This window comes from Cladophialophora carrionii, assembly GCF_000365165.1.
Source record: "Cladophialophora carrionii CBS 160.54 unplaced genomic scaffold supercont1.2, whole genome shotgun sequence".
Taxonomy (NCBI): Eukaryota; Fungi; Ascomycota; class Eurotiomycetes; order Chaetothyriales; family Herpotrichiellaceae; genus Cladophialophora; species Cladophialophora carrionii.
Window position 1 is genome coordinate 1928862 of NW_008481827.1, and position 14866 is coordinate 1943727.

Below are 14866 nucleotides of genomic sequence, written 5' to 3' on the forward strand. Positions count from 1 at the left end.
ACCGTGCTGGGGTGCCCTTGGGAGAAACGGTATGGGAAACGCTACGATTACTTTTAGTCATCTCGAGCCATACCCCAGAGCAATTGTTCTCTTACACGGGCTCCCGCCCGTTAGCCTTACCATTACCCGATTCCAGCTTCTGCCCCGCACTCGCAACGGTTTGCTCATCTCCGCCCATCTGGTCGCCGGGCGGCACCAGAAAATAAACCAAGCCGTGGAAAATGCTCGCCACAAAGGGCGCAACCCAGTGTACCCAATGCCAGCCCGGAAACCGACTCCCCACAAAAATACCAAAACACCTTGCCGCGTTCAAGCCGGCCCCACCGTATCCGGGCAGAGAATAGGCGGTCAACAGAGCCATCGACCCTGCGGCTAAGCCGACGAAGATAGGACCTAGCGCAGGTCCAAAGATCTCGCGCTGTCGGGGGTCCAGGCCGACTCCGAATGCCAATACAAGGAGCAGCAGGTCGCCAACGACTTCGACGGTGAACGCACTACTCACGGGTGTGCCCTGCTCTGTAAACAGATAGCAGCCGCCGCACTTGAACTCTCGCGTGTTGGCACTGGCTCTCAACAACAGGCCCGCCAATGTACCGCCACTGATCTGTGCGCCGAGATACAGAACCAATCGCGGAAACGTGGTCAACCTCGCAAAGAAGGTTCCCAAGGTGATGAGCGGGTTGAAATGCGCGCCGGAGACAGCGCCGAAGGAGAATATCAGGAGTGCGAGCAAGATTGCGTTGATGACGTTGGCGACTAAGGGCCCGATAAAAGACACGCGGTTGAAGGGGCCGAGCGTTTCGGAGGGCAGAGGCGGTGGAGTGTTGGGCGACAGACTGTCCCAGGCGGAAGCGTAGACGAAAAGGAGAGTTCCTATATCAAAGAAGTCGAGGATTGTCAGCTGCCTTGGTACTCGATTTCAGTGTGCTGGCAAAAGGACAAAATGGAGCTCACCGATAAACTCAATCAGGCTCGCCTTCCAGAGCCCAATCTCGCGAAAGCCATTCAGATCAAACGCCTCTTGGAGGGTCAGGTTCGGTGCCGCGTCCGGCACTTTCTTCAACAGCTCCTCGTTCTGCGGATCACTTCTGTCGACGGTGAATTCTTGGTTGCCACCCAATCGACCTGCGAACGGCGAGGACAGGGTGCCCAACCGCCGACGGCACGCCAGATTGGGCCGTGCGGCCGTGGCGGTGGACATGCTTCGAGATGGGATCGTGCTGAAGGGGGCTGAAGTGGCTGAAGTCGAGGGTTGGGTTCGCCAGGGACGGAGGTCGGGAGCGGGTGGCGGAGATTGGGAAGGTTGGAAGGGATGCTTGGGATCGATCTCGTCAGGTGCTTGTGGGAATGGTTCAGTCATGGAGAGAAGTTGGTCGAAGTTTGAGGTTCAGGGCTTCGACTTTTGAGCGTTCAAGACGCGTGACAGTAACAGGTCGCAGAAACACTGTCTGCGGCCGGATTGGTCAAATGGGTCTATTGCCGGTTTGGTCGGGCTGACTCGATCGGATACCTGCCCACCTGGGCGCTCAGTACTGGGTATCAAAGGCGGCGCCGTGTAGCCGGGTAGGAGATTAATTTCTCGATCGCAGTCTGGTCTGGACTCTAAGCTGATTCGATTCCAACCAACGACACCACAGAACAGAAGAACCTCGCTTTTCGTGCGTGTCGGGTCACGAGCAACGCGTAAACTGGTTGCTTTGTATCTCCACGCCCGACTCGAGCTTTAAGATGAAGATCGGCACGTCAAAGTAGCTGGTAGCTGAGAAGGAGATCAAAGACGATGCTGAAGACGCTGAAACGACGGGCACGCACATACGCACGATGTAAGAAAGAATCAAAAAAGAGCCAAAATAGAGAGTTGTCGAAGATCAATAATCAGTGCTTGTGGTCGACCTTCCTTCGCTAAGACCGGCGGGCATGAATAAGCATCCGCTCGATATCCGCGTTGGTGTTTCCCCCTTCGAGAAAGGTTTAGTGGAGCCTTGTTCCCAAACACAGGGGCTTACGGCACTATCACGTAAAGGCACGGCGCCAGGGGGTGGATGTCGTAGAGCACCAGGGGTGTGCCTTCACAGCGAACCGTCAACACCTTCTGGCCGAGTTGTCCATGTAGAGATGAAGAGGCTCAGCGACATAGTCTTCGTAGGCTGCTCGATTGAACCAAGTGTTCAATTATAGCAAGGTAGGTGCTGTAGGCACATCAGTATCGGTCCGATGCGAGAGAGACACCCCTGCCACCCTCCAGTGACTCTCCCCATACATCCCCAACATCTCCAGACGGCTTCTCCGCATCGTCTTACTGGGGGATACGGGCACGACGGGGAAGGAAGATGTGTACAGTAAAGTCACAGGTGGTCCTCGTACGTATCACTGTGTGTCTCCTTGGTTTCATCCTTTCTCGGTTTCATTTGGAATAGACGCATTCATCCGCTTCGATCATGTCCCAGTCAGAGAATACTCCGGCCAACGCCAACGCCAACGCCAACGAGAAACTCATCCTCCAACAATATCTCCGCGATCTCATCTCCGGAAGCCACATCCTGCACTACCACGGCGTGCTCGACGCCTTTGGACACCTCTCCTTCCGCCACCCCTTCAAGCCGCATGTATTCGTCATGTCTCGCAACGCCGCCCCCGGCACGATATCCTCCCCGAGCGACCTGATCGAGTATTTCGTCGAGGATGCGAGACCCGTGGACCCCAACGCGGCGCCGGGATTCCTCGAACGCTGCATCCACAGCGAATGCTACAAGCGGTACCCGCAAGTCAACAGCGTCATCCACAGCCACTCCGAGGCCGTCGTGCCGTACACGTTCAGCGGCGTGCCGCTGCGCGCGTGCTACCACATGGCGGGCTTTCTCGGCACGGGCGTCCCCGTGTGGGACATTGTCGACGCGCAGACCGAAGACGACGTAAGTGATTTGCTGGTGCGGAATACGCACCTCGGAAGTTCGCTAGCTACGGCGTTTGGAGCGGTTGACAGCAACGGCGGCGACGGAATTGACTCCCCCCAACATGTCGTCGCGTTGATGCGCGGCCACGGCTTCACCGTCCTGGCGGGCAATATGCAGGACTGTGTCATGCGCGCGGTATATACGCAGAAGAACGCGGCGATCCAGAGCACGGCGTTGACGACGCGGGCAGCGGATCCGGCTGCTGTGGCTTCTCCGATCAAGTATCTGAGCGAGAGGGAGGTGAGGGATACGACGTGGTCGATCCGGCAGTCTGCGCATCGGCCTTGGGGGCTTTGGCTGCGCGAGGTCGAGGCCCACGGTCTTTATTCCAATTCTGCGTGAAGGGGAGGTGGAGGTGAAAGCGACGTCTGAAAGTTTGTGTGGGAGTTTACAGTAAGTATGTTGTGACTGGTGTGGAGACGCAAACTGTTGGCTCTAAGTTGTAGAGCAAGCCTTGTTCGCAGATCAAGCATAACGGGTACGGTGGCCTACGTCCAGTCTGCGCATAACGCAGCCGTATGGTACCTAGGTAGAGGCACTGAGTTCCACACCTCAAAGTATCCGTCAAGCTACTCGCACGTCAAGTAACCACACATGTAATTACGGAGCGTAGTTGTTGCACCTTCCGTGTTCGCAGATCGTCCCATCGGCGAGAAAAGTGCACAAGGGAGAGAACGAAACATGGGGATTGCGCTCCAGCATACGCGACAACAAGTGAGACTTCGCCTCTTGAAAGGGGATACCTTGGAGGGTCAGCGTGATAACCAGGAGAGAAACAGAATCATCCAAGGGAGGGAGTCCCGCACAGATCTCCGTTCAACAGCTGAAAGGGCGAGACAAGACTAGAGCTTGCTCGTTCGAATCCAGTGGACTCAAATGGCTGACGAGGTTTTGACCGCAAAGGGCGTGAATCGGCGATATATTATTGCCTTTCATTTGTCAACGAGTCGACAGGTCAACTTTCCGCTCGGTGCCGTGTCTCTTGTGACGGAGATGAATTGTTCTGTTCTGTCACTTCTGGGGATCTGCTTGGGCACTTCCGCTCGCTTCACAGGCAGCCTGAACTTAAGTCGACTATATCAGACCCCATGGTGCAGCAACAGTAGCCTTATCCCGGAGAGTTAAGAAGCATTCTTCCAAGTAAATGCAGTCAACTCCGTGAGTGTCATCCAGCTCTACAGTACCTGTACTACAGTGCAACCGTGGACGACACCGTCTTGTCGAACCGGACTGGCTCTATTGATATATTCTGTTCTCCACTCGTCGTCAGTCAATGCTTCAGTTGCTGTTGCATTGGTTTCGCGTCCAGCGCTGACGACGTTGCACGTCGGGGTGGATTTAGTGCTGCTATAGACCTAAGACCCTTCGATCTGATTTCCGAGTTTGTTGACAGTATTCAAGGACGACTTAGGCTCTTTTTCCTACCCGCCCAGTCCATGAAGGACCAAGATTTGAGATCGCTCCGCCTTCATCTTCGAAGCAGGACGTGACCCGCTTAAGCCCGTTCTTCGCGGCCAGAAAAAGTTCTTCACGCGCAATCTTGGCACTAAATAGGACGACTTGAGTTTCACCGACTTGGGTGCGATAAGTCCCTGTAAGAATCTCTCCATGTTAACAAAGTGAGACAAATTCAGTTGGGGAACAGGGACATTGACCTTTTTGCGACATGAACCGTCTGGGCGATCCCCACGTGAGACGCGGGTAGGAGGAATCGAACGAGAATGCTTAGCTGTATCGATACTACCGTAGAGGTATATATACGTGGGAGCAAGCTAGGCCCATGCGAGTACGAGGTGCAGAACCTATGCGTTTTTGATGTAAGGATTGTCAGGCCTTTCCTGCCAGCCCTGCCCCTTTCTCTCGACTTCTGTGCACTTCGAGACGCTCCCCATATGTCCTCACGCTTTGTCCCTGCGATAGATATTATCAAGCCCAACCGCGTCACAGGCAGTTTCCCCGATTCCGATCTGGCCGATAGTGTCCCCCACGGTATAACAGGCATTTGTGTCTTGGTCGCCGCAGTGAACAAATTCTGTGATCTGCGAGTCCGAGCACCCGCACAGGCCCAGGTAGATGAACCGCTCGTCATCGAGGTAGACCGAGTCACCGTTGGTGGAGATTTGCAAGATTTTGATGCCGCCGACCCACTCAATGCCCCAGTCGGCATAGCTGATGTCCGCGGGGTCGAGGCTAGGGTTGGCCCCCTCGAGGATGACACCACCGTCAGAGCAATCCAGGTTTCCGAACACTTGTATAACCCACCCCTGATCTCGGGCGAGCAAGGAATGGTTGCCTGGAATTCCAAGCACTGTCTTCGTGCAGAGTGTGGCCAGGACGGCCGTGACGCTGTTGAGAGTGCGCATTGTTGTGGGCTTCCACTGAGCGCATGTCAGTCCTTCGATCCAGCAGACGTCGCGAGAAGAGTGCCGGGCTTACCTTTCAAGTCGAACAGATCAGGTGACGACAGGAACCTTGTGATGCGAACAGTAATATCGCGTTTCAGGTTGCTTCTGGATGTTGTGGTTGCGAACTGGCTGATCGAGGAAAAGACTCTTCAAACCTGGGGACCGAGACCTCTTTATATTCCTTCGCAACGACCACACCATCCCCGAGCAACGTTGATCTCATTTGCATTCCAAGTTCGTGTTCAACAATGGGCAATGTCGACGATTGATTCATCGTCGGAAACTTGTGATATCACGGCGTAGGTAGCACGTGTGTTCAATCATTGGACCTGCGACGTCGCCCTCGTTGCGGACATGTCTTGAACCTGATCCTTTTCCTCGGCTTTTTCTTCACAGATCGGCCATGGATGGTGTGGTATGGTACCTCTCCGTCACACTGTGGAGCCGCACTCTTGACGTTCTTACAAGCTTCTCAGTCCCACCCGGGAAGTGCTTGTACGTGACTAAGAAGTGCAATAGCTCCTGGACCATCGATTTGGGAATTTACTGCTGAAGATCAACTGCATGTCAGAAAATTCGATGGTTTCTTCTTTCCACAGGAGAAGGGTGTGCCTGATAGATCAACTTTGCTTGGTCGGTGGCCCCTTGTCGTGGGCATCCTTTTGTGAAAATCCTGAAGAAGATCAATGGACTGTCAGCAATCTTTGCAGCTCACTAGGCAAGACCCTAGGGCAGTGAGAATTTAGTGGCGTAACATGAAAGAGGAGGAGTTCATCTCGTCGATCCAGGTTCATCTACCTGGGAGCCCAAATGACGATGCCGCAGTGATGATTGAATGCCCAAGGCATTGGTGCCGCAAGTTGAACTATATCGGCGACATCTGATGACGTTAGGGGTATACAGTTGGCTCCAGATCTGGGGCCGGCGCTTACCCAATTCATTGGACTTAGCAACCTGTAAGTGTGGCAGTATTGCTGCATCGGGCAGCAGGTCGACCAAACGGGGCGTAGTGCCAAGTAGGTCAGCTAGATGGGAGCTTTGTAAGTATTGCAGTATTTTTGTATCGGCCGGTGGGTCAACCAGACTGGTATCTAGCTAGATACATCGTATTTGACTGGGTGCGGATACTCAGGGGCGAAAGCGGACGTTGACCTGCTCGTAGACAAATCTGCCGATGTTCCCATGATGCTCGGCTGTTGCCTATTGTGTGAAGGGGATGCTGATCTTTGATCGGCGTTGAGTAGGATCTTGAAAGTGGTCCTTTTGACCTGTAGATCCAATCCTCCGCGCTTGAGAGTGCGGTATACTGAAGTGAGGGCGGTACTGCGTCTTCCAGGAATACATTCAGTACAAGGCCGCCCTCGCCGGGATGTGCTCACGCTGAGCAAGTCCTCCTCAATCTCCCAAATCTTCCAACTAATCCACCTGGCAAGACAGTAAACAGACGACTTTGACGTGTTTCCAAAAATGGGGCTGAAAGACCGTGTTGAAGGCTACCGCCGCCTGAATTCCACGGAGGAGTCCTTTGAGAGTCCAGAAGTCCGATCGAGAGGCGGAGACAATTCGGGCCTTTGGAAAACGCTGACACTTATTCTCATGCTGTCAACAACTATTTTGACAGTCCTCGGCGTGTATTCATGGACGTCCAAGAGGAGTTCCTATGAAGCTGGGTTTGACACAGACGTGCGTATGTTGGAAACTCGCTCTTCGCGGACTTGTTCAAACTTGTTAATGATATCAAAAGATGCTGCAACTGTTGCCATTAGGACAGAAAAGGTCAGATTCACTGGAGGATTGAGATACGACGAGAATGGAACTCTCTTCCACGTCGATTTCGACGAATCAACCACATATGTTGGAGAGCCCAACGCACGCCTCGACATGCGCTGGCAGAGACTTCTGAAAGGTAAACAGCCTGCGCATGTTTTTCTGCAGGCATTTCAATCGACTTTTTAACCCCTGTTTCTCTCCAGGACACTGGATCACGATGGACAACGATCCTCAAATCCCACCCGTGGAACATCATGGCGCCGCAAGACGAATCAGTGGACTCGACGTATACCATCAACTACATTGTCTGGTAAGTATGTAATCTCGACCGAGCACCGTTCAACGAGAAGAGGGAGGACTGAACTCGGTAGAACATGGTCCGAAAGGCCCTATATCCCGAATATTATCGTGATCCAGATACACCGGAACACCATCGCATACACATCGGTAAGTATTGAGGAAACTTCTACATACCTTGCCCATTCCTCCTGTTTGTGTACTTTATCTTCCTGCCATATCCCCTCACCACGTACACTGAACGTTTACAAGTCTTCTGACCATGTCCATAATTCCCAGACCACTGCATCGATTATCTGCGTCAGGCCATCCAGTGCCATGCAGACATGACCCCAATCACGATATACAAGACCGGCCCTCTGCCCGGTCGATCACCGAGGCTCGTTCCGGACTTTCAGTCGGTCCACACGTGCAGGAATTTCGACCTGTTGGATCAGTGGTCCCTACACCGGTTGTACCGTGGGCCGTTCAACGACGATGACGTAGATGAGCACTGAAGGACATTCTGTCAGAACAGATCAGATCGGTCAAGGACAGCTTTGCAAAGCGTTGAGGAGGGTATCAAGCCAGTGTCGTTCGCTACGTAATGTAGATCCACCGGACGAAAGCTGAAGGGAGGTAGGGGTAAAAGCGGCGCGACATATTGAGCTCTTGAGATGGATCGGGCTAGGGTTGCCGCACCCCATGTGGCGCAGCTGTGGCTCCTTTTGTGGCTGCTGTTTCCGTGGCTGGCGTCTCTCTCGACCCCGAATCGTGCAAGCTGCGATCACTGCAGCTGGCTCAATTGTCGCTACGCACCTGTCCAGTCGGGCTGTCACATGACAGCGCTAGTCCTGATCAGGACTGGTGGCACTTACCACTCTTTGAGTCCTTATGCCTCTCCGTCCCTCTTCCTTCTCCTTTAGTTCTCTAGACATGTACACAACAATGAAGGCACTGCAGGCCCTCTAAGCTGTCATTGCGACGCCTTCTCTCCCTGTTCGCTGCTGACATTACACGTGCAGTTGTCACAACGCTTTTTGTGCCAAGCGGTCGTCAAGCATTTGGCCCCCTCCTTGACCCCTGCGCCTCCGCACCACGAGTACCACGGTAGGGCTGACAGCGGACTTGGTACTGTCTGCCGTCTTCATAGGTCCATGCTCAACGTCCTGCCAAGGGGCCAGGGATGATAGATGCCAGGAGACACACTATGCAGTACACCATCGATACGATTCGGCCAGGCCAAGGCAAGCATATCTCAGACTCTTAACGGTACTTCTCGGTCGGTGATATGCTCATTGACGCTCGTCTCAGGAGGCGAGAGCTGAGCTCTTGAAACAGTCTCAATCTGGCGAACACGGACTTGACCATGGCTGGCACGACAAAAATAATGGCAATTGGCCATGGAAACAAACTCTCTCCCGGCTAACGGACTCCTTCAGTATGTGTCCATGTTCAATGAACAGCGCGACAGCCGATCGCTGTAGGGCCACTTCCACACCCCGAGTCGGTCGTCTATTCAGCCAGCCGTCGACCATCATGATTCATCTTGCTGTGTGAGATCGACATCTGCTTTTGTAACTCGTCGTGAGGGAACACATCTCAAACAGCAGAACACGAGTTCATGTGCCCGCGCTCAGCTTGTGTTGGTCGAAGTATTCTCTCCCTCGATTTGTTCGTGGAATTGACAACTCAGGGGAAGGGGCGAGAGAAGGCGAAGAGGATGGTGGACATGCAGTGGACTCAAGCGTTACAAACCCGTCTTCGGGAGGAAGAAAGAAATGGGACATCGAGCAGAACGGGTATAAATAAGGCTATGGGCCTCCTTATCATGCTGTCTATCTTCATTCATCAGTTCTCAACCCTCTCAATGCAGTTCCAGCAACATCAGCATCTCTCATTCGCAGTCCAATCAGCCTGTATACTATCCCCTTTCCCCGTCACGGCTTCGACTCCCTAAAACCCTTCCTCTGGCCCGTTCCGATAGGGAGATCCATCCTATTCCATCTCAATTACCACCTTCCCTTCTTCCCAGGATGAAATTCCAACCCCTCGCGACAGTCGCCATGCTGGCCATCCCGGCTGTCTTGTAAGTTTCCCCCAGCTCTTGCTTGCTTCCAAGGAGAAGTGCCTTAATAGGAATTCTGCTCTACAGTGCAAGTCCCGTCCCTTCCACCATGCTATCCGCGCGCTCAGACATCGAGGTCACCGTCGACGACATGACCACCGCCATCTCCACCTTCCAGACTCTCATTCAGGAAGCTCTCATCCCTACTGCTAATAGCAGCACCACCCCAGCCGAGTCCGACACCACGGCCATCACCAAACGCGCATCCTCCTCCTCCTCGAGCTCGACCGCTGAACTCGAAGAAATCAACGCCATCTTCGCCGACATCCAACGCCTCGCCGACGGGTCCGTCCCACTCCCTCCGCCAGTCTCATCCGAGTTGGCATCCAGGTCCCTGGCCCGCAGAAACTCCGTCACCGACACCATCCGCACCCTAGTCGACTGTCTCGGCCGCTTGCTCAGCGGAACGGAACGCCGCAAGCGCCGCGCCGTCTCCGAGGGAAGCGACGACGACGACCTCGCCGCCGCCCTGGCGACCATCCACGGCTGGGCCGACGGCACGATCCCGCTGCCCAACGACGTCGGCTCCGCCACGGGGACTTTCACGGCCGACGACGGGCTCGAGTTCGCGACCCTGCTCAAGGATGTCATCGTCGTGTGGCGCGCACAGTTTGAGGCTGGCCTGACGGGGCCGGCTGAGGGGACTAGTACCGCGGCGGCTCTCGCGGACAGGGCGCCTCATGGTCAAAACTTCGGTCTCGACAGCCAGTTCTATGACATTGTGTTGGATAAGAGGGGCAGATTGTCGCTTAAGATCGCGCTGAAGGCCTTGGCCGCGGCAATTGATGCTTTTGCGGATACGCTTTGAGTTTTGATGATGGTGGGGTGGTAGTGTGTTAGTTGCCTCGAAGTGGTAGTGGTAGCGGTAGTGGTAGTGGTAGTGTTCTCGGGGTCGGTGGGGAGCGAAGGTGGCACTGTTGATAGCGAGCGTTGAAGTGGCGGCATGTGCCAAGGGGGTGGTGAAGAGGTCAGTTCAGGACAACACCGGGACGGTTGAAAGGGAGCGTCTTGTCATGGATGGGACTTGCGCCGCGCTTGACGATAGCTATGGTTTCTGAACATGGTTTCGCTTGATCTCGTCTCGTCTCGTCCCGTCTTGTCGTCCTACGTTGTGTCGTCTCGTTAGGTAGCCTGCGACGAGATAGATCCCCTGGCGATCAAGCATGAGCTAATATTAAGTGAGGGGCATCCAGGCCGGTGGTGAGCAAGTACACCCAAGTTAAGAACACTATCGGACAAGGCTCATTTTCCATTTCCTTCTCATACTCGCTCGCAGCTAAACATCCACCGGTGGGTGATCTCTGCGGTACTGCCCAGAGAGCATAGTTCGACGCGCGCTGCTCGGCAACCGACCGACCGACATACCGCACATTTTGAGACTCGGGCTTCAAAGATCCTCATGGATACGAGGCCGACCTTGTTTCCTCCTGACTTGCTCGCCACAGAAGTACAGCCACACCAGAGGCAGTAATGTCGCGCCGTTGATCGCCGCCGTGACCCCGAAAGACACATTGTATCCATGTCTCGTACCGAACGGGACGGCGTAGAACCCGATAGTGAATGCGAATACTGCATCGTAATTAGTAGAAGTAAGCAAAGCGACAGCAAGGCTTTGACCGGAAACGAAGAAAGCAGAACGGGAATAGACGGTAGGGAGTAGGACGGGCACGGTAACAAGACGACCACTCACTTGACTTGTACAGGTTGATCACCACGCCGACCTCGGGAGCTTGTGGTTTATAGCAATCAGTCGCGTAGGTGTAGATCATTGTTGCGCCCACTTGGAGCCCGAAACTGGCCACTCCCATCGTTATGGCCAGGGAGGGCCATGGCATATGCTCGTCCACACAGACACCGTAGGCGATCAAACCCGCAACCAAAGCGACGCAGCCGGGCAGGAGAGCGAGGCGCACTTCAGGCTTGCGATAGCCGTCATGTCGCTTGGCGTAGGCATTGATGATCATATCGCTGACCCACCCGGCAGTGGCTTCTCCGACCATACAGCCCACGGTCTGTGGAATTCCCATGAGCAACCCTGTCTGTGCGACGTCGAAGTCGTAGAGTTGTCGCGCCAATTTCGACCCCGTCACGGCGAACTGGGCGCTTCCGTACGTGTTCGCCGTCATCCAGTAGATGGCGGGGAGAGAGACCGCCCAATACCGAATCATGATGTACGGCTGGAGGAAGTCCCGTGGCCTGATGGGGCGGTCGAGGATTTTGCCGCGCGGGACGAGTCCCGTAAGATACGACGAATTTGTCGAGGTGATGCCTTCGGTGTGCGAATACAGCGTCTCCGGGAATGTCAGGCATAGGCAGACAAAGAACCCGGCTTGGATGATCCCAGGTACGTACAAGCACCAACGCCAGGAGAGGTTCAGGGCGATATATCCTCCGATGATGGGGGCCAAGTGTGGGCCGTTGTTGACACACAAAGTGTAGATGCCGAGAAAAGTCCCTCTTTCACCCTGAGGGAAGAGGTCGCATATAGTCGCTGCTCCAAGTCCAAGTGGGATGCTCGCGCCGACTCCGTAGAAAATCCGACCAGTGATCAGGCCGCCATAAGTCGTAGCCGCACCCGATCCGAACTGGCATGCCGCAGCGACCGCCGTGAAGAACAGGTACAGGATCCGCCGGCCGTATACGTTGGAGAAAGGAACGACGAACATGGGCATGATCCCCATGAACAGGATGACCACGGTGGTGCAGTAGGAGGCTTGCTCGACGGAGATGTGAAGATCTTCAGCGATGACAACGAAGGCTGGATTGATCAGGGCAGAGCCTAGTTGATTGACGAAACCGAGACCTGACACCATGAAGGCGAGATACACTTTGAGCCAATATGGCCAATTCAGGGGGTCGTTTTTGTCTTCCGAGTTTCGAGCGTCCAAGGGACCTCCATATTTGCTGGAGTCAAGGGTATCTTGTCCGTGCTCGACGGCTTTTTCGACATTCTCGGCATTCCGATTGCTGGCCGGCTTTTCGCTCATACTTGAATACATTTCTGTTAGAAAACGGTCTTGTGGGGGAGTGACCAAAGTCGGAGGCGAAGACGGTCAACGGCACAGATGTCCAGGAACTCAACTAGGTGGGAGATCTGCAGTAAGAATATATCACACAGCAGTTCAGGTGATCACGCCTTTAGCGGTGAGGCAATGAAAATGCCAGGGTAGGGCAATACAATGGGCCATCGTCCTCACAACAATCCGTGTAACCGGAGGTGATCGACATTGGCGGAGTCAGACGAAACTGTCGCGAAAAGCCTCTGACCGAATCAAATCACTGCACACAACCTTGTCCAGTAGTGCTCTGCATCAAGTTGTAATCCTTGCACGGCTCTAATCCCCACGGGGTGCTGATCAGACTATATGTGTGGAGGCCGGAGCCGTTGGAGTCCCTGTGGAGATTTCGGTATGTGGGATCGGCTTGGTGGTAGAGACCTCTGGTGTCCTTGTCGAGGCCGCATCTGTTGACATCGCCTTGCATTACCAACTGCTTCGAAAGAAGTATAATCTGTCTCACGATGAGTGCGCAGTTCCGTATTTTTCAACACCGTCGGCAAGACTTGGTTGAAATGCCAAAATACGGCAGAATGTCCACCACGATAGAAGTCGGCTTTGCAGAAGTAGAAACGCCATTCATTTCGACATTGAAGCTAGATGTGACACGTGAGATACCCAGTGCATGGCGTACAAGGGATTCAATCCTCTTCGTGGTTTAGCCGGACCTGATCATCATCTGGGTTTAACAGCACGCCAATGTCAGAGCTTTCGTCCAACACCCTTCTGCCCTCCTTGGCGGTCTTCAAGCTCATATCGTCCATGACAAGCCGGAGAGTCAATTCAGGTACCAAGACAGCACTCACATACGCGCCCACACCGGCCGCTTTGAGCGCCGGGTCAGACTGTAGAGCCATATTCAGCGTTTCAGTGAGTGACGCGGTGACTGCATTAGTCATAATACGTGCTCCTTTCGGCCCGTAGTAACCTGCTTTTGCCACATTGATCAGACCTTCGTTGAGGTAGTTGCGAATCTTCCTACGGTTGCCCTTCGCAGCTTTGATTTCAGCGTCCAGTTCGCCCAGATAGAAACAAGGCGCTTGTCGGCTGATGACCATCTTCAGACTAGGTATTTTCTCACGTATCCGGAAGTCCTCCAACTCCTCCCAGTATATCTTCTTTGGATATCCCCTTTTTTCCCACTCCTCCTTTGCATCAGCAACCTGATGCCGGGAACAGAAGTTCTGTTGGAGTTGAAACGGTAACGTCCGCAGGTTATCCGGCACAAATAGAGTAACAGAATCATGCACCGGCTTCTCGCATACTGGGCACAAAATTCCCGTAGTCCTTGGCTGCTGTTCCGCTTTGAAGTCATGTTCATGTGCGAGGATAGCCAACTCGTCGACCGAAGATAGTGACGAGGTCGAACCCGACCTTTTGCGGCTTTCCTTCGCCGGTGATTCGAAAACGTCAAAGGAATTGGTATTCTCCGTCCCGTTGGACGAAGGGAAGTCAGGCAGGTCAAATTTCTGGAATTGGGACTTGGTCGACTTCGCCGTCGGTTCTGGTGAATCAAGAGCGGCCAACTTCTGATCTGTCTTTGTTCTAATTCTCATGGGTGAAAGTCCAGCCGCATGATCAACGAGTTGGAACTCTGTTTTTGTGATAGATTTCACATGCATTTCCACAGTCTCTGGTGCGCTGAATTGGTCCTTCCTATCGCTCGGGTCCAGCTCGTCTTCGATCGGATCTATCTTGACAAACTTCTTCCCATAGACCTTGTTATGCCTTCTCTTCTGCGAGCTCGAGGAGGGGAAGCCGAAGAGGTCATCGGGCGGTTGGACTTCCGGAGCTTTGAGTTGTTCAAGCGACGGTGCATTTGTAATCTTTTGGCGTTTCGAGCGTGACGCCGCAGCAGTGGTTGCCGAACGCTTAGCTGGAGAGTTTGCAGTCTTCCCTGTCCGTCCCTTCAAGACTTCGGGGGAGCTAGATGCGGGCTCCTCGGACAGTGCCGTGTCTTCCTCTGAGCTGTCTTCAGGTGGTGCATAGACAAAGTGGTTGTCGTTGTTCCTGTCAATCCCCGACTCCGCCAACGCGGCTTTTCGCTTTATAGGCATCTCTGAGGCGGACGTCGCTATTCCCGGGCCACTGTCTCTTCCTCGAATCGACCGCAAAAGGGTCGGTCCTCGGTAATTGTGTCGAGTGAGGTAGGTTCTCGAATAACTGGCATCTGGTCTGGTCATAGCATTTCGACTACCGCCGGGCCAACACGTGGCAGTCTGACAAGGTAGCGGTCACAGAACGGATCAAGCAATCTGCGTGGTGAACAGTGGTGGG

At 54.1% G+C, this 14866-nt stretch overlaps 7 protein-coding genes across 7 annotated transcripts; 3 read left to right on the plus strand and 4 right to left on the minus strand.

Moving 5' to 3' along the window:
- Nucleotides 1-91: 91 nt before the first annotated feature.
- On the minus strand, nucleotides 92-1201 carry G647_02769 (uncharacterized protein; the record flags this gene model as incomplete). Its single annotated transcript, XM_008727115.1, has 2 exons — nucleotides 92-873; nucleotides 955-1201. 2 exons carry the CDS (start codon nucleotides 1199-1201, stop codon nucleotides 92-94), a joined length of 1029 nt encoding a protein of 342 aa, XP_008725337.1.
- A 1237-nt stretch (nucleotides 1202-2438) lies between these two features.
- On the plus strand, nucleotides 2439-3296 carry G647_02770 (uncharacterized protein; the record flags this gene model as incomplete). The annotated part of the gene is made up of 1 exon (XM_008727116.1): nucleotides 2439-3296. One exon carries the CDS (start codon nucleotides 2439-2441, stop codon nucleotides 3294-3296), a length of 858 nt encoding a protein of 285 aa, XP_008725338.1.
- A 1556-nt stretch (nucleotides 3297-4852) lies between these two features.
- Nucleotides 4853-5317, minus strand: G647_02771 (uncharacterized protein; the record flags this gene model as incomplete). Its single annotated transcript, XM_008727117.1, has 1 exon — nucleotides 4853-5317. The coding sequence occupies one exon, from the start codon at nucleotides 5315-5317 to the stop codon at nucleotides 4853-4855; it is 465 nt and encodes a 154-aa protein (XP_008725339.1).
- Nucleotides 5318-6826: 1509 nt separating this feature from the next.
- Nucleotides 6827-7923, plus strand: G647_02772 (uncharacterized protein; the record flags this gene model as incomplete). The annotated part of the gene is made up of 5 exons (XM_008727118.1): nucleotides 6827-7046; nucleotides 7104-7265; nucleotides 7333-7439; nucleotides 7501-7576; nucleotides 7706-7923. The coding sequence occupies 5 exons, from the start codon at nucleotides 6827-6829 to the stop codon at nucleotides 7921-7923; spliced, it is 783 nt and encodes a 260-aa protein (XP_008725340.1).
- Nucleotides 7924-9582: 1659 nt separating this feature from the next.
- G647_02773 (uncharacterized protein) lies at nucleotides 9583-10341 on the plus strand (the record flags this gene model as incomplete). The annotated part of the gene is made up of 1 exon (XM_008727119.1): nucleotides 9583-10341. The coding sequence occupies one exon, from the start codon at nucleotides 9583-9585 to the stop codon at nucleotides 10339-10341; it is 759 nt and encodes a 252-aa protein (XP_008725341.1).
- A 579-nt stretch (nucleotides 10342-10920) lies between these two features.
- G647_02774 (uncharacterized protein) lies at nucleotides 10921-12520 on the minus strand (the record flags this gene model as incomplete). Its single annotated transcript, XM_008727120.1, has 2 exons — nucleotides 10921-11102; nucleotides 11224-12520. The coding sequence occupies 2 exons, from the start codon at nucleotides 12518-12520 to the stop codon at nucleotides 10921-10923; spliced, it is 1479 nt and encodes a 492-aa protein (XP_008725342.1).
- A 710-nt stretch (nucleotides 12521-13230) lies between these two features.
- On the minus strand, nucleotides 13231-14646 carry G647_02775 (uncharacterized protein; the record flags this gene model as incomplete). The annotated part of the gene is made up of 1 exon (XM_008727121.1): nucleotides 13231-14646. One exon carries the CDS (start codon nucleotides 14644-14646, stop codon nucleotides 13231-13233), a length of 1416 nt encoding a protein of 471 aa, XP_008725343.1.
- Nucleotides 14647-14866: the final 220 nt, after the last annotated feature.